Source organism: Podarcis muralis, chromosome 15 (assembly GCF_964188315.1).
Source record: "Podarcis muralis chromosome 15, rPodMur119.hap1.1, whole genome shotgun sequence".
NCBI classification, from domain to species: Eukaryota; Metazoa; Chordata; class Lepidosauria; order Squamata; family Lacertidae; genus Podarcis; species Podarcis muralis.
In genome coordinates, this window is record NC_135669.1 from 36,680,829 (window position 1) to 36,701,647 (window position 20,819).

At 49.6% G+C, this 20,819-nt stretch overlaps 1 protein-coding gene across 2 annotated transcripts in view; it reads left to right on the forward strand.

The window, feature by feature from the left end:
- Positions 1-2,264: 2,264 nt before the first annotated feature.
- MNT (MAX network transcriptional repressor) overlaps positions 2,265-20,819 on the forward strand; it is a 62,708-nt gene continuing 44,153 nt past the window's right edge. The window contains exon 1 of one of the 2 annotated variants that reach the window (XM_028708084.2): positions 2,265-2,634. In XM_028708084.2, the coding sequence (XP_028563917.2) occupies positions 2,562-2,634 (73 nt within the window). In that variant the 5' untranslated portion in view covers positions 2,265-2,561. The remainder of the gene's footprint in view (positions 2,635-20,819) is intronic. The other variant, XM_028708083.2, reaches the window with a different exon arrangement.

The following is a 20,819-nucleotide window of genomic DNA, read 5'->3' on the forward strand; positions in this document are numbered from 1 at the left end:
TTAAGGAGGGGATTGTTATTTGACCTGCCTGGAGATGGCGGGGATTGAAGGTGGCACCTTCCCCAGGAGAAGAATGAGATGAACCCTGATGAATCAGTTCAGATCCACCCCTCCCATCAGGCCGAGGGAGCCAGCGTTTGTGCACAGACAGCTTTCCCGATCATGTGGCCAGTATGACTAGACTGCTTCTGGCGCATCAGGACACCGTGATGACATACCAGAGGGCACAGAAATGCCGCTTACCTTCCCACCGCAGTGCTACCTATTTATCTCGGGGAGAGGGTGGCGCTGTGGTCTAAACCACTGAGCCTCTTGGGCTTGCTGATTGGAAGGTCAGCAGTTTGAATCCGCACAATGGGGTGAGCTCCCGTTGCTCGGTCCCAGCTCCTGCCAACCTAGCAGTTCGAAAGCACACTGGCACAAGTAGATAAATAGGTACCACTATGGCGGGAAGGTAAATGGCGTTTCCGGGCACTCTGGTTTCCATCACGGTGTTCCGTTGTGCCAGAAGCGGTTTAGTCATGCTGGCCACATGATCTGGAAAGCTGTCTGTGCACAAATGCCGGCTCCCTCGGCCTGAAAAGCAAGATGAGCACTGCACCCCATAGTCACCTTTGACTGGACTTAACCATCCAGGGGTCCTTTACCTTTACCTACTTTATCTACTTACCGGTATATACTTACATTGGTATGCATGGCCCACACAAAGTTGTTATCACCAGCTGCAAGGAGTCTGGTTTGGGTAGGATTCCCACAATGAGTGAGACCTCTATGCCAGCTCAGTGATCTGGGGTGAAATCTAGCAGAAGTTGCGATCAAGGGACATACACAAAAAGATAGTTAGAAGGGCAGGTTTATTGATACCTATTAATAGGCCAAATTGCCCAAGGATTATGAAACAGCACCTAACGGATTAATAATTAGCACTGCAAATATGTGGACACAACAAAACCTATCACAGGAACCTGTCTTTCATGTTGACCCATAAATCATTGCTTCCTGCGAAGGCTATTTAGCAGACAAGGAGTAAAAAAAAAATTATCACGTTGCCTAGCCAGCTTTATACGTGGCTTAATCCAAACAAACGCACCTCTAAGACTTTATGTAAAATACTATGAATATTCATGGCAAAATGCCAATAAGATCGGAAGTCTTAAAAAACATGGAGACATAACAGAGTTATCACAATATGGATACAATCAATAGTATTTAAAAACTATATGCATTAATAAAATATAGATGTCTACTGGGGAGGTTGCCTGCCTCAAATTTTGGGGAAAGAGGCAAGTTCGGTTGTTTCCCCTCTTGCTGACTATTGACTTTCAGGCACCATTTGAACTATACATTTAAAGTACAGTGGTACCTCCGGTTACATACGCTTCAGGTTACATACACTTCAGGTTACACTCCACTGAACTTTGCTTCAGGATAAGAACAGAAATCGGGCTCCGGCAGCACAGCAGCAGCAGGAGGCCCCATTAGCTAAAGTGGTGCTTCAGGTTAAGAACAGTTTCAGGTTAAGTACGGACCTCCGGAATGAATTAAGTACTTAACCTGAGGTACCACTGTAGTAACATACCACTTGAAACAACCATGGCTTTCCCCAAGGAATTCTGGGAGGTTTCGTTTGTGAAGGGTGCTGAGAGCTGTTACCAGACCCTCCAGACCCTCGTTTCCCCCACAGGATGGTTTAACATTCATATCCTCTTCCCAGGGAACTCTGGGAATTGTAGCTCTCTAGGGGGAATTGTGGATCCGCTACAGACCCCAGCATTCTTGGGCATGTGTTTTAAATGTACTTTCCATATATGGTGTGTATGCACCCCAATAGGCCAAATTTATAAACGCTGCCTGATGGAAGAAATGTGTGTATCTGTGTGTTGCAGTTAACGCTTCAGGGTGCAGGCTGCCCCCCTGAAAGAAATAATTGGAGGCCAGCGTTAGGCTGAACCCGACACCCTAGTTTTCTGCGTGCAAAGAACGCCTGCAGGAAAGCACCCGAGCATGCCCGCCTCCACGTGCAGCCTGGAACGGCACCGCCCAGGAAGAGGGCTTTGTGTTTGTTTCTTTTCACCATCGTGCCATGCTGCGCTGAGACGTCTAAGCGGAAACTCCCGTCCTGTCAAAAAAAAAACAAAAAACCCCAAAAGGAAAAGCAAGCAGGCGCGCTCCCGTCCGGCGAAGCGCTGCGATCCAGTCCGGGCTTTGCCTGCAATTCTCCCTATAGTAGCTGAGGGCAGTGTCAGTCCCTTTTTTTCTTGTTGTGTTTCTGTTACACATCGCCATCTTGTTACAAAGCCCTTTCCTTGTCTGGAAGGTTCGCAGAGGGGCTTGGGGCGGAGGGGGCGATCGCCTGGCTGGCTCCGGCTTCTTTATTTTTTTTTCCTCCTCCCCCCTCCCTCTTCCCCCTTTGCAAAAGAACCAAACCCCGACATTAAAATTAAAGAATCCTGCCGCGGGGGTGGCAGCGTGGAGTTTCCCTCCTCCACTTTTTTATTTTTATTTTTTTTAATAAGTCTCCCCAAGACTTTGGATCCTCCGCCGAAACGCAGCCCCGAGAAATGAGCATTGAGACATTGTTAGAAGCGGCCAGGTATCTAGAATGGCAAGCTCAGCAACAACAGAAAACACGTGGTAAGCCAGGGGTGGTAGTGGTGGTGGTGGGAATTAAGATCTCGTGTCTCTCCTTTTTGAAAGAAACGCAGAATAATTAAAAAATAATAATGCACGCGGTGGGATTTATCTTATCCCCCCCCCTCTTTTTTGATTGTTGGAAGAGAAACCAACTTTGCAGCGAGTCGCCTTTTCGTCGGAAGCCCGGGGATTTCACTCCCCCTTGTCGCAGGCTTGCAGCGCTTTCGCCTCGGGTTGCAAAGCCTGGCGCGTGCATTTGACACGGGAGTAAGTCCCCTCGGATTCGCTGCCGAGCAAACAGCGCCTCGGGTTTGGGGCCCGTCGGTTCCCCCAGCCGAAGCCGTAGTATTTATTTTGGCGGGTTAGGAGGTGAGTTTTTCCTCCCCGCTTTGCTTCCAAAAAAAATTTGCACTGCGTTACGATTGCTTTCTCCTCCGTAGCGCAGATTTTGCAATGATGATCAGGTCTTCTGATTTCTCGTCGGTTCCCTCAGTGGGGGTTTCTAGTCGGGTTCTCCCTCCTTTCCCCCCCTCCTCCCGTTTTTGTAAAATGTCCCTTTTTTGTTTCGTTTTAATGAACATTTGGGCGGGGTGAGCGGAAATATTTTTGCACCGGGTTAAGAAAAATATGAGATTGCCTAACGAGGCGGCGGTTGTGAGGATAGTAGGTTGCCTCGCTTAACAAGCGCGTTGTGGACCTGCCTACTTAGAAGCAAGCCCCATTGTGTTAGATTGGACTTACTCCCAGGTAAATGCGTCCAGGATTACAGCCGGGGGGCGGGAGCTGCCTGTCAACGTGGTCTAAATGCTTCATTCTGCGTTTACTCTGAATTTGCTGACACATGCTAGCCGAGATATGTATGTATGTATGTATGCATGCATGTATATACTAAAAAAATAATAATTCAGCCCATTCATTTCCTGCGGATGGGCAGATTCTCCCCGATTCCCGTGCTCGCGTTTATTGCCACCCCCAAAAAATAAACTACCTGACCCCTTTCCGCCCTGCAGTGTAAGGAGGGCTGGGAAGGAAAAAACAAGCCTTTGCTACACGGACGTAGTTAACCGATGCAGCCCACGTAATAGCCATAATTAATTATGCTTGGGTCTCTGCCTGCTCTTGCGGTTCTTCATTCATGCATCCGGCAGCGATCCGTCCTTTTCACACGGTTTTAATTATTTCCTTCTTAAACTTTCTAAGGCGCATCATAGTGAATGCAAGGAGGCGCGCGCAGGCTTTTTAAGAGGCGGGCTGGATCAGAGGGTGGGTTACGATGTCATGTAGTTATGCGCCAAAAAGAAAAAAAAAAAACCGTAATAGAAAAAAGATAGGAACCTTTCCTCCCTGCTGCCTCCCCGTTCTGTTTTTTTGACGGTGCCTCCTGATTTATCATCTGGAGCAGTTATTCATTAGGCAGCAACTGTGGGGAGGGTTTGAATCTGTTGGGTTTCCTTTTGGGGGAGGGGAAGCGTTTCCTTCTCGTTCTCGACGGAGGCTTTTCCAGGGCGGTGGCGGGGCTGTTGGCGCTCCAGATCTTAAGGCGAGAGAGAGAGGGAGGGGGGTGTCATATGATGCACTTTTTTTTTTAACTATTTCCGCCTCTTTCGACTGATGATGCGCCGCTCCCCTAATTGGGAAATCTGCTGGGAGAGATCCAGAAAGGGCTGTTGCTGCATGCGGGAGGAACCGATCCCCTCCGCCCTGCATACACACGCTACACACACACACACATATGCACGCATTAAAATTCCGGAGAGATGTTGCGTTAGCGCGTGGTCGAGATCTAAGCGCACAATGGAACGTTGGCGTCGCTTGTATCTTTTTTTTCTTTTTTCATTTTCTTCCCCCTCCCCCAGGTTTGGAACGTTGCGTGTTTGCTCTGCGTTCCAGGCCCGTTCCATTGGTTAGCGGGGAACGGGTGACGTGTCAAGGCCCTGCCCTCGACCACGTGCGCTGGGGACACTCCCTCTCTGCTGCTGCTGCTGCTGCCGCTGTTTGGATGCGCGCTTTCATTCTTGCAACTATGCGCGTGTGCGCGCTCTCTCGTTCGCGCGCTTGTGCGTACACGAGGGTGGTGGGGAGGGCCTGCCCCCACTTGTTTGTGCTGCAGGAACGTTGGTGGTGATGATAACGAGGGTGATGTGAAATGGCATGCAGGAAAAATATGAAAACCAGTATGCCGGTTTTTGGTTTTTTTTTTTAATTTGCTGTAATCTGAATAACAGATTTTAAAACTCCAGACCTCTTGTTTGTATTCGGGGCTCGTGGTAAAAATCTGCTGCATTCACCATGCAGACAGCTCAGAGCTCGAGGCTGTGCTCCGTGGAATGACAACATAGAATTTGGGAATATTAACAATGAAAATTAATTTGGTAGAAGGTCTGTTGGGGGGAACCCAGCTTGCTGCTTTCTACTGTATTCTGAAAGGAGGAGAGCTCCGGATTAAAAATGCTTGTGGTGAAGGATGCTGAGTCTGGGATCTTCCAGACCTACATCCTATTAATCATCATTATGCTTTATAGCACTGCGTGCACTCTGAACTGCTTGCATGGATATAGCTTTGTACTGTTAGGGGTCATAAATAGACTTTTAATCCAGATCTCCTTCAACTATCTGTTTATGGCTTGTAGCAAACAACAGCCATGTCCCTGCAATCAGCCCCAGGCGTGTGGACTGTGCTGTAGAATAATTTAAATATTGTTTGATAAATAAAAGTTAGGTGCATTTAGGGGGGAATCTCGCCTTACCTTTTTGAACCCAGGTCTCTTACCTGTCTCTGATTGGCTTGAAGTAACAACAGCTTCAGACATGCAGGCAAACAAGAATTTGTACTATGCTAGAGAGTCATCATACTATATTAGTACTGCTGCTGTGTAAAAAGGTAAAGGACCGCTGGACGGTTAAGTCTAGTCAAAGGTGACTATGGGGTGCAGTGCTCATCTTGCCTTTCAGGCCAAGGGAACCAGCATTTGTCCACAGACAGGTCATGTGGTCAGCATGCCTAAACCGTGTCTGGCGCAATGGAACACCGTGACGGAAGCCAGAGTGCACGGAAACTGCTGCTATGTATGTAGGGCAGACCTGAGACCCATCGTGTAGCTACTCTCCCATCTCCTTCCTCCTCACCCTCTCCCATTTTAATCCACAGCTTTCATTTTGAAATTTTACATACGGCTCATAGCTCAGTAAGCAACATTGTGGAGGCAGGTTGGCCTTTGGGTGTGTGACCGCAGTTGTACCTGTTTCCTTATGAAATCGGTTCCTGGCTTGGAACACAGTTTGCCATGCTTTTCTCTTAAGAACTCAATGATATATCTTGCAATTATAAAAACAGCTTGTTGTTGGCATTTGTCTGTCTCGAGAGACAATGGAGTGCGCCTCCAGGGGTGAAGTCAAACCGCTGTGTTAGCAGCACTGAAGTGACCTCCCCGGGGCGCAAGCCTGGGCAGTGTGCATGGAGGTCCTGGGCTGGCCAGACGAAAAGAGTTCCCTCTTGGCCTCGCTGATGTGGTCCAAAAAAGGCAGAGCAATGCGTTTGGCGCCAGCTTGGCTGCAGGAGTTGCTGGAAGGTGGCCTTCAAGGCACCATTAAACCATCTTAGGGACTCCACTCCAGATTTGTGTGGCCTTTTCTCCTCCCAAAGATTTCCTGCAAGGCAACGGAGATTTAAGACCAGTTTCCCTTCTCCTGGATGGACTACCTGTCCAGGTGGACAAGTTCCACCTGCCTCTTACTTCCCTCTACAGCACATGCAGAAACTGTCTTCTTGATCATTGGACCCACAATTGGTCTCCTCCGCTCAATCTGCCGGAGCCTGTCTTCACATGCAGGGGAAGTTCTTGACTCACACTGGGTTTGAGACCCATCAGCTACCCTTATTAACCAATAATCATAATATTGAGGGCAATATCTGAGATTTAGTATGCTATGCTGAAGTCTGGTTTTCAGTCCACATTTCATGGGTGGGCAGGGGAAGTGTGACAGCTAGGGACAGAGGAACAGTGGCCAGGCAGGAAGGCGGCCATTGTCTTGGAGACAATTCCATGGATAAGCCTAGGTGAGCACGTGTTCCTGGACTACAATTCCCATCATCCCTGGCCATGCTGGACGGTCAAAGGTTGCCTGAACCTGGGCCATGTGCACCCTCCGTGGTTAGGAGTTGTGCTTCTGGAAACCATAAAGCAGCATCGTTTGTGTCCCTGCCCCCACCTCACAGGTGTGAAGAACATTCTTTCCTTGTGAATGGTCTGTGTTGCCATTAAGAAAAAGAATTCGGAATTGGCCAATATATATGTGGATTATGTGATGTTTCTCCTCTATGTTCTCTAACTTCTTAAGCCAGCTCAAGGTTGCCATCTGAGCTGGCCAGATGTTTAACTGAGAATCAGTCACAGGCCAATTTAGAACCGTCTCGCCCCCAAATGGCAATTAGGTGTTCCTTTTTTGGTGACTGCAACCTTGGTTTAAGGAGCCATTTAGCGCCCAGCTGAGTTTCTAACGCTGCTACCTGGCCGCTGCATGTGTCAGGCAAGATTCTGGGTTAAAAGAAGCCCTTAAATCTTTGGGCTGGCTCCAGGTTTGGTGGGAGGGAGCCAGGCAAAGTGTTCTCCAATTGGCCCCACTCCTCTGAGTGGCTCCTGAAGCAGTGCAAAGACGGCTGTGTCTAGGTCCCCCTTGGGTTTCCCACAATGCCCTTGAGCAACACTTAACATCAGGGGCATTGTGGGAAATCAAAACGCAGGCTGGATTTGGCTGACAAGCACTGCTTGGCATCCTGGACCAGGAAAATAATTAAGGTGGGGCAGAATGGAAGAAAAGGCACCCACCCCTTATAGTCCCTAACAGGGTGTTGGGGCCTGAGCAACTGGCAGGATAGGAGATGGGTGTTCTCCATTCTGACCTACAATAATTTCATAGAGTCCTAGAATTGTAGAGTTGGAAGGGGCCATGAGTCCAGCCCCCTGCAATGCAGGAATCTTTCACCCAATGTGGGACTCAAACCCAGGGCCCTGACTGAGCCAGTTGCCACTTAAGTGCAGTTGTATTTCTGGGCCTTTTTGTGTCTGGCTTAGCATCATTAAAGGGATGCAGGTGGTGCTATGGGTTAAACCACTGAGCCTAGGGCTTGCCGATCAGAAGGTCAGCGGTTCGAATCCCCGCGACGGGGTGAGCTCCCGTTGCTCGGTCCCTGCTCCTGCCAACCTAGCAGTTCAAAAGCACGTCAAAGTGCAAGTAGATAAATAGGTACCGCTCTGGCGGGAAGGTAAACGGCGTTTCCGTGCGCTGCTCTGGTTCGCCAGAAGCGGTTCAGTCATGCTGGCCACATGACCCGGAAGCTCCCTCAGCCAATAAAGCGAGATGAGCGCCGCAACCCCAGAGTCGGTCACGACTGGACCTAATGGTCAGGGGTACCTTTACCTTTTACCTAGCATGATTAAACCACGTTCTGAATCTGTTTCAGTTCTCTTGACCGTTATTGCTTATATGGTCGAAGCAGCGACACCTGTCCGTAATAGGGAGGACCCCCTTGTCTCCCTCCCAAGCCTACTGGGCTAGGCTCAAGGTGCTGGTTTTGGCGTATAAAGTCCCTAGAGCTTGGGATCCGGATACAGTGGTACCTTGGGTTACATAAGTTTCAGGTTACAGACTCCGCTAACCCAGAAATATTACCTCGGGTTAAGAACTTTGCTTCAGGATGAGAACAGAAATCGTGCAGCGGCAGCAGGAGTCCCCATTAGCTAAAGTAGTGCTTCAGGTTAAGAACAGTTTCAGGTTAAGAACGGACCTCTGGAACGAATTAAGTTCTTAACCCGAGGTACCACTGTACCTGAAATATGGTCTCACCCTATCCAGTTGACCCCTGTGCTTTGCAGACGGGGGCCTCTGGCAGTTACCATCTTAATCAGGTGCATTCCACACAATATTGCAACTGGGTCTTCGGTGTCCTGGCACCTTCCCCTCTGGAATGCACTCCCGTTAAATATTAAACAGGCACCCTCTCAGCTGTCTTTTCGGCACCTGCAGAAGACGTTCCTCTTTCAGCAAGCCTTTTGCATGGAGAGCTTTCCCAGTCTGCATCTGTACTGGGATTGTTTTTTTTTATGGTGTGTGCTTTTTTGTTTTTGTTTTTTTAAAAATAGTCATTGTTTTCACTGCCTTGTGGTTCACGAGGAAGAAGTGTGGGACAGAAGCTGAACTATTAAGTAACGATAATAATAAATAATACTGGTCCATGGGCACAGAATGCTGTCTGGGTTTTTTTGTGTGTGTGGAGGGTGAGGATTAGAAAACTTGGTGGGAGAGCAACTGGAGTATCCTGGAAGTGGACATTTCTGAGTCCAACTAGAATCCTGAGAGGGGAGAATTCCACGCTGCAACATTTTGTCGCAGATCCCACTCATCATTTGCCTAATGAGCAAACAGTTTCTCTTGGGTGGAGGAAAGGCTTATCACTGTTTTGATTCAGGGCCCCAAGGTGCCCCTCCTGTTGTGCTTCCACCGGGTCTACTTCTTCATCCCCTTTAGAAAAAGGTAAAGGGACCCCTGACCATTAGGTCCAGTCAAGGACAACTGTGGGGGTTGCGGCGCTCATGTTGCTTTATTGGCCAAGCTTGCTTTATTGTTACAGCTTCCGGGTCATGTGGCCAGCATGACTAAGCCGCTTCTGGTGAACCAGAGCAGAGCACGGAAACGCTGTTTACCTTCCCGCCGGAGTGGTGCCTATTTATCTACTTGCACTTTGATGTGCTTTCAAACTGCTAGGTTGGCAGGAGCAGGGACTGAGCAACGGGAGCTCACCCCGTCGCAGGGATTCGAACCGCCGACCTTCTGATCGGCAAGTCCTAGGCTCTGGTTTAACCCATAGCGCCACCTGCGTCCCTTTAATCATGCTAAGCCAGACACAAAAAGCCCCAGAAATACAACTGCACTTAAGTGGCAACTGGCTCAGTCAGGGCTGTGGGTTCGAGTCCCACATTGGGTGGTTTAACCCACAGCGCCACCTGCGTCCCCCCCCCTTTAGATAAGTAGCAGCAAAAAGCTGCTTGGAGGCCCCATGTGCAGTGCCCCGGCACCCCACAATACCATCTACCAATGTCTCCGTCCATGGTTCCCCTCTGTCTGACACACACTTGGGTGATTTCTAGTTTGCAAGCTCCTTGGGGCAGGGAGCTGATATGGCTTCACTGCAGAGTGGCCTGCACATCGATGGGACAGAACGCCAGCACCTTACGTGTGTCGACAGCTCTCGTGTTCGCTTTTCTGAAATTTGGATTGTTTTTTTTCTGTGACGTGGGGTTAGGGGGCGGTTCAAGGTCTCCTGCTTTAAATCTTTGAGCCATTCCTTTAGACCTGCTCACCTGTGAAATCCCTTTGCCAAAAGAGTGGGGGGAATTCCCTTTTTGTGTGTGTTTTCTTCCCTTGCCTTCCTGTTCCTTGCCATGGGTGGCAAGCCTCTCCAATGCAGGGGGGGGGCACACCTTTTGCAACCACAGCGGAGGATCAAATGTCTGTGTTTTGTGTGTGTGTCATATCTGATGGGAGGTAGCCTGAAACGTATTGTCTCAGCAGTGAGTCACTCCAGGAAAGGTGGATGGGAAGGAAATTAAAATTCAACCACAACAGCAAAAAGAAAGAAGCCTTAGAGCTGCAGGATAGATTCCTCTTTTCCCACCTACCTTGTGTTGTCGTCGTCATTGTTTTATTACCTCTACTGCTGCACCACCATCATTAAAATCCAGCCTTTCCTCCCAGGAGATGGAGCTGGTGGTCATTGCTTTCCTCCTTTTATCTTTACAACAGTCCTGTGAGGTAGGCTAGGCTGAGAGACAGCGACTGGCCCAAGTTCACCCAGTGAGCTGATGCAGGTGAGGAATATAGTACCTGGGGTGCTGACACAAATCCCTTTTAAATCTATTACATCACACTGGGAGATGGTCACGCAACAGAAGGCTCTCAGCACATGGGGGAAGGTCGCAGCTGTAAAACCTGCAAATTCTTGGAATAAATCAATGGAATGGAGGGGCAACATTGGGATAAACGATCGTTAGAGACATCCTACCTGGAGCCTGCAAGAAAATGTTGCAATGTGGAGTGCATGCCAGTTCAGGGTGGCACTCAGCCAACCATGCCCTCTTTGAAGAACTCCATTCCGTTACTCAATCCCTTGGTGTTCCCATTAGCTCTTCATCCCCATAAACACGCACTGTGTTTGTTGAGCATGCTTAGTCCTCATTAGGCTGTTTTCGGGTGTTTTCCCTCAAGGGCCAATGTTCCCCCCAATTTATTTTTCTTTTTTAGTCCTCCTGCATATCTTGCCATTTCCCTGAGTTTGCCAGTAGCTCTCTCTTATGCAGAGGAAGGATGGTGGAGTTATGGATGGTGCCGTTTGGGTTACACAAGGCCTGGGTGAATTGAGATGGCAGTATTCAGGTGGGACCTGCAACAAATTCTTGCAGTGTGTGAGTGAAGTGCTTCTGCTCAGGCTCGGCACTGCACAACCGAGAACACTCAGTCATCATTGTGCTGAGTTTTTTGGGGGGTGGGTTTCCTAAAGCATTTTTTTGTACTTCTGCAAACCTTGGGGGATGCCTAAGCCTGCCGTCTTGGAAATAACAATAATAATATAGTTACTTTCATGTGCCTTCACCCCAATCACTTCTGATTCATCCTGCTCACCACCTGAGTAGACTGCCAGGATCTAGGAACAATGTTTGTAGCCACTGCTCTTCACTGACACTGTGGACCACCTGAATGAATTTTCAGACCACAGTTTGGGAACCCCCGGCATACTCTATTTAGGATGATGCAGTTGTTCCCTTCAGTGCAGCTACAGGTGTTGTTGTTGTCATCCATCTGTCCTGAGAGAGAATGGAGTGCGCCTTCAGGGGTGAAGTCAAATATTGGCAGCACTGAAATGATCTCCGCTGGGTGCAAGCCTGGTTGGTGTGTATGGAGGTCCTGGGCTGCCCTCTCATCTTGGCTGATGTAGTCCAAAGGAAAGCAGAGCAATACGTTTGGCACCAGCTTGGCTGCAGGAGTTGCCGGAAAGAGGTGCCGTCCAACTGCCGTAGGGACTCCACTCTGGATTTCCATAGTAATAATATAATATTTATTTTAAAAAATTATTATTTATACCCTGCCCATCTGGCTGGGTTTCCGCAGCCACTCTGGGCGGCTTCCAACAGAATACAGTGGTACCTCGGGTTACAGACCCTTCAGGTTACAGATGCTTCAGGTTACAGACTCTGCTAACCCAGAAATATTACCTCGGGTTAAGAACTTTGCTTCAGGATGAGAACAGAAATCGTGCAGCGACGGCGCAGCAGCAGCAGGAGGCCCCATTAGCTAAAATGGTGCTTCAGGTTAAGAACAGTTTCAGATTAAGAACAGACCTCCAGAACGAATTAAGTTCTTAACCTGAGGTACCAGTGTATTAAAATACAATTTTAATAAACATTAAAAGCTTCCCCAAACAGGGCTGCCTTCAGATGTCTTCTAAAAGTCTGGTAGTAGTTTTTCTCTTTAGTGGGAGGGCGTTCCACAGGGCGGGTGCCACTACCAAGAAGGCCCTCTGCCTGGTTCCCTGTAACTTGGCTTCTTGCAGCGAGGGAACCGCCAGAAGGCCCTCGGTGCTGGACCTCAGTGTCCGGGCAGAACGATGGGGGTGGAGATGCTCCTTCAGGTATATTGGACCGAGGCCATTTAGGGCTTGAAAGGTCAGCACCAACACTAAGGAGTGTTTACTCCTTAGCCTTTTCTTCTCCTGAAGATTTCCCACAAGGCAGTGGAGGTTTTAAGGGCAGAGTTTTCCTTCTCCTCGATGGGGACCTAGAGTCTAGGTAGAAGAACCTGTCTTTGCACGCAGGGGAAGTCCCTAACTCTCCGAGGGTTTGAGATCCATCGGCTACCTTCACCTGGCTTAGTCGGCTAGTCTAAGCCGTTTCCCGTGTGGCCGCTGTCACATGCTGACATCTTTTAGGAGCCACAGGTGAGAGCTGAGTGCAGGGTGGGAGACCAAAGGCAGACAAACTACCCCAGAAGGAGCGTGACATGTTAGAGGCACTGCCCCTCCCTTAACACTCCATACACCCCCAGCTTCAGATGACCTACAATTAGGTCTTGCTACTCGTGTCCCAGTTACCTGAATTTATCTATCTATATAAATGTTGTCTTTGTTGCATCATCAACTTAGGGAATTTTCTGCCACAGTTGCGGCTATTGCCTTAAATGGCATTAGGTTAAGGAGCTGGGCAGATTCGTGGAAGAGGATGGCTGGAGGCAAAAGACTCAGCTCCGTTGGCTGAGCTGCTTCCGTGGCCATCAAGTGATAATGTAGGCGGCGCATGTGGCTCTTCTGCCGCAGTTATCACAATGACTCCCTTGGAAAACAATGGTTTAAATAAGGTCTCAACTGTTGTTGGATCTGTAGAATGGGCTCTTTTCCTTTGGTAACTACTTCCTTGAGGACTTTGTGTGCTCTCAGCTTGACTGAGGCAACACCAGCCTGTCAAGGTAGTTGGGAAAGAATACAACAACCTTTCATTGGCGAGGATTACAGGGAAGCAAGTCACCTACTTAGGAAAACCAGTCACACCTGAGGTCACCTTTGTGTGTGGTTGTGTGTGCTTTTCTGTTTTCCTTTTTGATGGTTGGAGGCCAATGTCCCAACTACGCTTCTGGGTGTTTCAAGGCTTCTCCCTTGAAATCTGTTTCAAAGCAGAGATTGTTCCTCAGTTCTGGGGCACCCGCCTACTGTAGCTGAGGCAAAACCCAGACAAACCGGCTGGCAGAGATGGAGGCCGCATGGGGGCCGCTCAATCAGTGGGAAACGAAGCTAAAAAAAATGGTGGCATGAATGCTGCTCAGCCATGGTTTTGCTGTCAGTCTTCCATCTCCCCTATCTGTAAAGTGGGAATAATGGTTATCTATGTTGCGCATCCCTAATTCGAGGATGAACCTGTGCTCTGAGGTTCCAGAGCAGTGTTTGAAATTTGCATTTTGCACCTGGCGTCCAACCAAGTGGAGATATCTGGGTGCCAGGATGGCACCTGACATTTCCACCATCTGGGGATCATTGGATCTGGACACTGTTTTCACACACTAATATCCCGTCCTGTAGAATTATATCAGTTACATTTTATCTGCACAATCGGAATGAATTTCTGGAACCAAATTACTATTTCTGTGCAGCCTGAGCCGGAGCAGTCACCCTTAAAAAAAAAAAGAGAGGTAGAAATAGACCGAAATAGATGTGGACTGGATTAAGGGACTTTACTTTTTTAAGTTGTCAAAGTTCTTAATTTAGCTCAAGGTTATAATCTGAACTAAGGTAAAGGTAAAGGTACCCCTGCCCATACGGGCCAGTCTTGCCAGACTCTAGGGTTGTGCGCTCATCTCACTCTATAGGCCGGGAGCCAGCACTGTCCGCAGACACTTCTGGGTCATGTGGCCAGCGTGACAAGCTGCATCTGGCGAGCCAGCGCAGCACATGGAACGCCGTTACCTTCCCGCTAGTAAGCGGTCCCTATTTATCTACTTGCACCTGAGGGTGCTTTCAAACTGCTAGGTTGGCAGGCGCTGGGACCGAACGACGGGAGCGCACCCTGCCGCGGGGATTCGAACCGCCGACCTTTCGGTCGGCAAGTCCTAGGCGCTGAGGCTTTAACCCACAACGCCACCCGCGTGCGTCCCATAATCTGAACTAGTCATATATTTAACTGAGAATCAATCACAGTCAGTCCATCATTTGAAAAATAAGAGCTGTCTTGCCACCAAAGGGCAACTAGATACAGTGGTAAAAGGTAAAGGTAAAGGACCCCTGGATGGTTAAGTCCAGTCACTAATGACTCGGGGGTTGTGGAGCCGGCGTTTGTCCACAGACAGTTTTCCCGGGTCATGTGGCCAGCATGACTAAGCCGCTTCTGGCGAAACCAGAGCAGCTCATGGAAACGCCGTTTACCTTCCCGCCAGAGCGTTACCTATTTATCTACTTGCACTGGCATGCTTTCAAACTGCTAGGTTGGCAGGAGCAGGGACTGAGCAACGGGAGCTTACCTTGTCATAGGGATTCAAACTGCCGACCTTCCACAGCGCTACCCGCGTCCCAGATACAGTGGTACCTCAGGTTAACAACACCTCGGGTTACAGACACTTCGGGGTACAGACTCCGCTGACCCGGAAGTAGTACCTCTGGTTAAGAACTTTACCTCAGGATGAGAACAGAAATCGCATGGCAGTGGCAGCGGGAGGCCCCATTAGCTAAAGTGCTACCTCAGGTTAAGAACGGTTTCAGGTTAAGAATAGACACCTGGAACGAATTAAGTACGTAACCAGAGGTACCACTGGCAACTGCGACCTTGATTTAAGGAGCCATTTGGTGCTTAACTTATATATCTGAGTTTCTAACACTTTTCCTGAGAAGATATTCGTGGAGGTGTGGTGGGAATGGGCAGTGAGACCCTGCAAAGTTCTTTGCCCTGTGGTTATTGAGCAAAATTGCAGTTGTAGTGTGATCAGAGGTGATGGAGATGCTTCAGCAGCCCCTAGGCCTGGGGAGACAGGACGGTGCCCTCCAGGTTGTTGCTGAACTACAACTCCCATCATCCCTGGCCATTGGCCATGCCAATGGGTGTTGATGGGAGTTGTAGTCTAGCAACACCTGGAGGGCCACAGGCTCCCCATTCCTGCTGCAGGAGGACTGACTTCTGGGAAAATGCAAATTGCACTTTAGGAAATATTTCTCTTTGGCAATGATGACAGGTGGTTTTAGACATCTGGAAGGGATGCCTAGCTTAGGCCTTCAGGGATAGTAAGAGGGTGCCTCACAGCAGTGTTTTATAGCCTCCCTTGGGATTCATCTTTCCATTGTGGATAAGCAATACTGACCAGCATACCCATTTGGCAGAAAGGGGATATGGAAGACTGATGCACAAGGCTGTGAAACCTGTAGCTAAAGAGGGTGCTGAAACCAGCTCCATATCCCAAGCGCTAGCTTCTGGGTTGTCTTGCTTCTCTAATTTTAAGAGCATGTGCATCTGTATACTGGAGTTTTTATTTATTTTTCTAGCCTGAGACTAGCAATTGGATTACGTAGCTGAGTTTCTAGCACTGCTTTGGCCTCATATGTTCTGACCAGGTGAGAGGGCGATTCTGTCTTTTACAGGTGTGCGTTTCTTCCCTCGCTTCCACATGTGCTAAGGCAGCCTGGCTGCATTGCGGGGCTCCCCTGCTCAGTTCTGTCGAGGGGACCCCTAGACTTCTTCCCCATAAGTGGCGCCATTGCCCGTAGGTTGACCCGTGGTAGCCACCTGTTGAGCTGGCCATGGAATGCGACTTTGTGACGTCTTGGCGTAACTCTTTGGGTATGTTTATGTAACAGGAAGTGGGAAGAATGTTTTGGGATAGGAGCTGACTCAGTGGGTACGAGCCTCCATCTAGGTCAGGTGACGCCTACCTGAACTCCCCACCCAGCTGGGCAGGCGTGAGTCACTCCTGCGGCTAAGAGAGAGAGAGATCCCTAGAGCCACAGGTAGAAGACGTATCACAGTGGTCAACCTCCAAAAACTTTCCTTCCTGTCTGTGGCTCCTCCGTTTCCTCGAGGAAGGGAAACCCTCCACTGTGACCTGAGCTGCGTACACATCATACTTTTAAAGCACCCCCCCAAAAAATATGGGAATTATAGTTTCTTAAGGGTGCTACGATAAACTACAGTTCCCACAATTCTTTTTTGGCGGGTGGAGGGTGTGCTTTAAATGTATGGTATGCATACAGCCCTTGTTTCATTCTTGGCCAGGTTAAAATTGTCACTCCCTATCACTATGACGCTGGGTGGCGATGTGGGTAAAAGCCTCAGCGCCTAGGGCTTGCCGATCGAAAGGTCGGCGGTTCGAATCCCCGCGGCGGGGTGTGCTCCCGTTGTTCGGTCCCAGCGCCTGCCAACCTAGCAGTTTGAAAGCACTCCCGGGTGCAAGTAGATAAATAGGGACCGCTTACTAGCGGGAAGGTAAACGGCGTTTCCGTGTGCGGCTCTGGCTCACCAGAGCAGCGATGTCACGCTGGCCACGTGACCCAGAAGTGTCTCCGGACAGCGCTGGCCCCCGGCCTCTTGAGTGAGATGGGCGCACAACCCTAGAGTCTGTCAAGACTGGCCCGTATGGGCAGGGGTACCTTTACCTTTACCTTTTATCACTATGAAGTGTTAGAAACTCAGATATATAAGCTAATCGCCAAATAGCACCTTAAACCGAGGTTACCGTCACCACAGCGGAATGTCCAGGCGCCATTCCCCCCACCCCATAAGATTTATTGTTATTATTCTTCATTTAAATTCTGTGCCACTTTATATTTTAAAGAAAAAATCTCAAAGTGCTTTGCAACACTTTAAAACATCAAACAAAACAATCCAGGAGAAAACATAATTTAAGCTTCGAGGGAAGTATTTCAGAGCCTTCTCTAAGTGGCATTTTGCTTTCCCCCATATTTATTTACCTACTTAATTTATAGAGCTGCCCCATGGCAGAAGTACTCTGGGAAGCCAGTGGGGTGTAGTGGTTAAGAGTGTCAGACTAGGACCTGGGAGATCGGGGTTCGAATCCCCACTCAGCCATGAAGCTTGGAGTCAGTCCCAGCCTCTTAACCTACCTCACAGGGTTATAGAAATTAACTGAGGAGGCATGGGGCACAAGATTTCTGGGAATTTTGCTTAGCTTCAAAGAACCCTTCCACCAGCGCCACCTCCTACCCTGAGGGTTGACGCTCCTAGTCCTTAAGGCGACAGAGGAAGGTCTGGATAATTTTATACAGTGGTACCTCGGGTTACATACGCTTCAGGTTACAGACTCCGCTAACCCAGAAATAGTGCTTCAGGTTAAGAACTTTGCCTCAGGATGAGAACAGAAATCGTGCTCCGGCGGCACAGCAGCAGCAGGAGGCCCCATTAACTAAAGTGGTGCTTCAGGTTAAAAATAGTTTCAGGTTAAGCACGGACCTCCGGAACGAATTAAGTACTTAACCCGAGGTACCACTGTATGTCAGAGACGTCTGTTGGAGCAGGATTCGCATCTGTGTATGTGTGTGAAGGGGATGGTGCTTGGCTACAACACCATAGCTGTCAACATTTCCCCTTTTTTAAGGGAAATTACCTTATTCCAAATAGGATTCCTTGCAAGAGAAGGGGAAAGTTGACAGCTATGCACAACACCCAGTTCAGGGCTCCTTGGATCCGTCTCAGATACGGAACAAACCAGGCATCCGTGGAGCCAAAAAGCACCCGAGGCTTGTGTAACGCCCGTGAGCAAAGCGTGCAACATTGCAGAATCCGAGCTCTGGCTCAGTTTTGCTGCGTGCTTCCCGACTCACCGATGCAGTTGCGTGATCCTGCAAACGGCGCAAGCGACTTAAAGAGTTCGGCCGCTGGAGTCCGCCCCCCTTTTCTCTCTCCCCGCCCCAGAAGCTGGCATCCCGTACTGCAGATGCTGCATGCGACTTCATCATGAGGTCTTTTGGCCGTTCCCGGTGGTGACGTGGTGCGTCATGGGCGAGGGAGGTTCTCTCTGCCGCTTGGCTGCCGCCCAGCTGACCTGCCGTGTTGTCTTCTAAAGTGCATAGCAGGCAGACACGTGCTTGGGGGCTGGTCCCCCCCCCCCTTCCCGGTGTTTTCGAGGGAGAGGGAGCTTTTTCCGCAGCCTCTTGCGGTTGAGTAATTCTCTCGGCTCACCTGCTCCAGAACTCTGGCCTGTTTTCTCCTAGGTGGTGTGTGTGGTTTTGGTTTTTTAGCTGCTGCGTAAATATTCCTGGGGCCGGCGAAGGGAGGCGATGGCCGTCCTCTGTGCAAAGGCATTGAGAACCTTGAGCTTGGGGTGGGGGCATTAACTGTCGTCCCCCCCCCAATAAGCCTCTCTCTGTGGCTTCCTGGAGGCATCTTGCTTGGAAATGGGGTTGATCCTGCACTGCTTGGTTCTTGTCCACCATAAAATCACCCAGCAATAAGAATTGGCCGCAGGAGGAGGAGCAGGGTGGTTGGGTGGGTCTAGCCATTTTGAATGTTTGTGTTTACATACCATGCCATCTGCACTTCATCGCGGCTTCATAACATGGGCCTCCCCCCCCCCCCAAATAATAATCCTGGGAACTGTAGTTTATTAAGGGTGCTGAGAGGAGTTAGGAAGTCACCCTGTTCCCTTCACAGAGCTACAATCCCCCAAGTGGGATTGTCTGGGAATTAATAATAATAATAATAATAATAATATCTTTATTGTCATTTGTAGCTCTCTTGGGGGATTAGCTGGGTCCCCTAACAACTCTCAGCGCCCTTTACAAACTACAAACAGTTTGCAGGCTTCTTCGTTAACAGCTTAAACTGGTATAATACTGTTTCAAATGCATAATGCAGATGGGGCCTAAGACTCTTAAATCAGAGAGCTTTTGGGGACAGCTGATAACCCCCTGCCCTTGTCTTCTGTCTGCTTTTGGTGTGTATTTTTTAACTGCTGTTTGCATTTTTATGCTTTAGCTGTTAAGTATTTAATTGTACTGCTGTATATTGTTTAATATACAATATGTTTAATATGCAATATACGTCCGCTGTGGGACGCGGGTAGCGCTGTGGGACGCGGGTGGCGCTGTGGGATGCGGGTGGCGCTGTGGGATGCGGGTGGCGCTGTGGGTAAAAGCCTCAGCGCCTAGGACTTGCCGATCGAAAGGTCGGCGGTTCGAATCCCCGTGGCGGGGTGCACTCCCGTTGCTCGGTCCCAGCGCCTGCCAACCTAGCAGTTCGAAAGCACCCTTGGGTGCAAGTAGATAAATAGGGACGGCTTACCAGCGGGAAGGTAAACGGTGTTCCGTGTGCTGCACTGGCTTGCCAGATGCAGCTTGTCACGCTGGCCATGTGACCCGGAAGTGTCTCCAGACAGCGCTGGCCCCTGGCCTCTTGAGTGAGATGAGCGCACAACCCTAGAGTCTGGCAAGACTGGCCCGTACGGGCAGGGGTACCTTTACCTTTTTTATATTGTTTAAAGTTGTCTCGTGGGTGCCGCAGACATGGGAAAGGTGGGGTTATAAATCTCTTCAAATGTATGGTTTTATTTGGCAAGGCGAGGCCGAGGCCTAGGCGATATATTGGCAGGGGACTCGGGGCTGGCTCTGCCGGGGGCAGGAGCCTTTCTGCCCCCCGGCTGAGCAGCAGGCTGAGGTCAGTTGTATTGGCCACAGCCCCTGAGGTGCTGGGGTAAAAGCACCTCATCTCCCATGATGAGAGCTGTGGCAGTTTCCCCAGGCATCATGATGGCTGGGGCCAACACAGCTTTTTTCAGCATCTGTTGTATATCGCCAAACCGCGATGTTGAAAACCCGACATTGCCCAGCCCTAGCAAGGACACCCATATCTCATTTATCGAGTTCAAACAGTGCATTGTCAAAACACATGGCAGGCCAATGGAGGCTGCTGAGAAAGCCGCCAGGCTGAACTGGATTCCGCGGCAGCAAGGTGAACTGGTTTCACTGGTCTGTTTTCCCTGTCAGGAGAACAAAAAAGAAAGAAATGGTTGTGAGGCAGAGCCTGGCTGACTTCCATCAGGCCTCAGGTCTAAAGGAGTCGCAATGAATACCTCTGAGCTTATGCAGAGTGTTCTTGCTGCTCTAGGATAATTGAGTCAGACTATTGGTCCATCTATCTCAGTATTGTCTGCACTGAATGGCAGCAGCTCTCCAGGGCTTCAGACAGGAGTTTGAGAAAAGGGGAATGATCTCTCTCCTCAGAGGGATGGGGGGGGCCAGGGAGATGTGGGGAGTTGTGCAGATGGTGTCTGGGTGGTTTTCCAGCCTGAGGGCCACATTCATTTCTGGGCAGCTTCTTGGAGGCCACATGGCTGAGGGTGGAGCATGGAATGCACATTTTAGGTAAAGAGTAAAGGGACCCCTGACTGTTAGGTCCAGTCGTGACCGACTCTGGGGTTGCGGCGCTCATCTTGCTTTATTGGCCGAGGACGCTGGAGTACAGCTTCCGGGTCATGTGGCCAGCATGACTAAGCCGCTTCTGGAGAACCAGAGCAGCGCATGGAAATGCCGTTTACCTTCCCGCCGGAGCGGTACCTGTTTATCTACTTGCACTTTGACGTGTTTTCGAACTGCTAGGTGGGCAGGAGCAGGGACCGAGCAAGGGGATTTGAACCGCCGACCTTCTGATCAG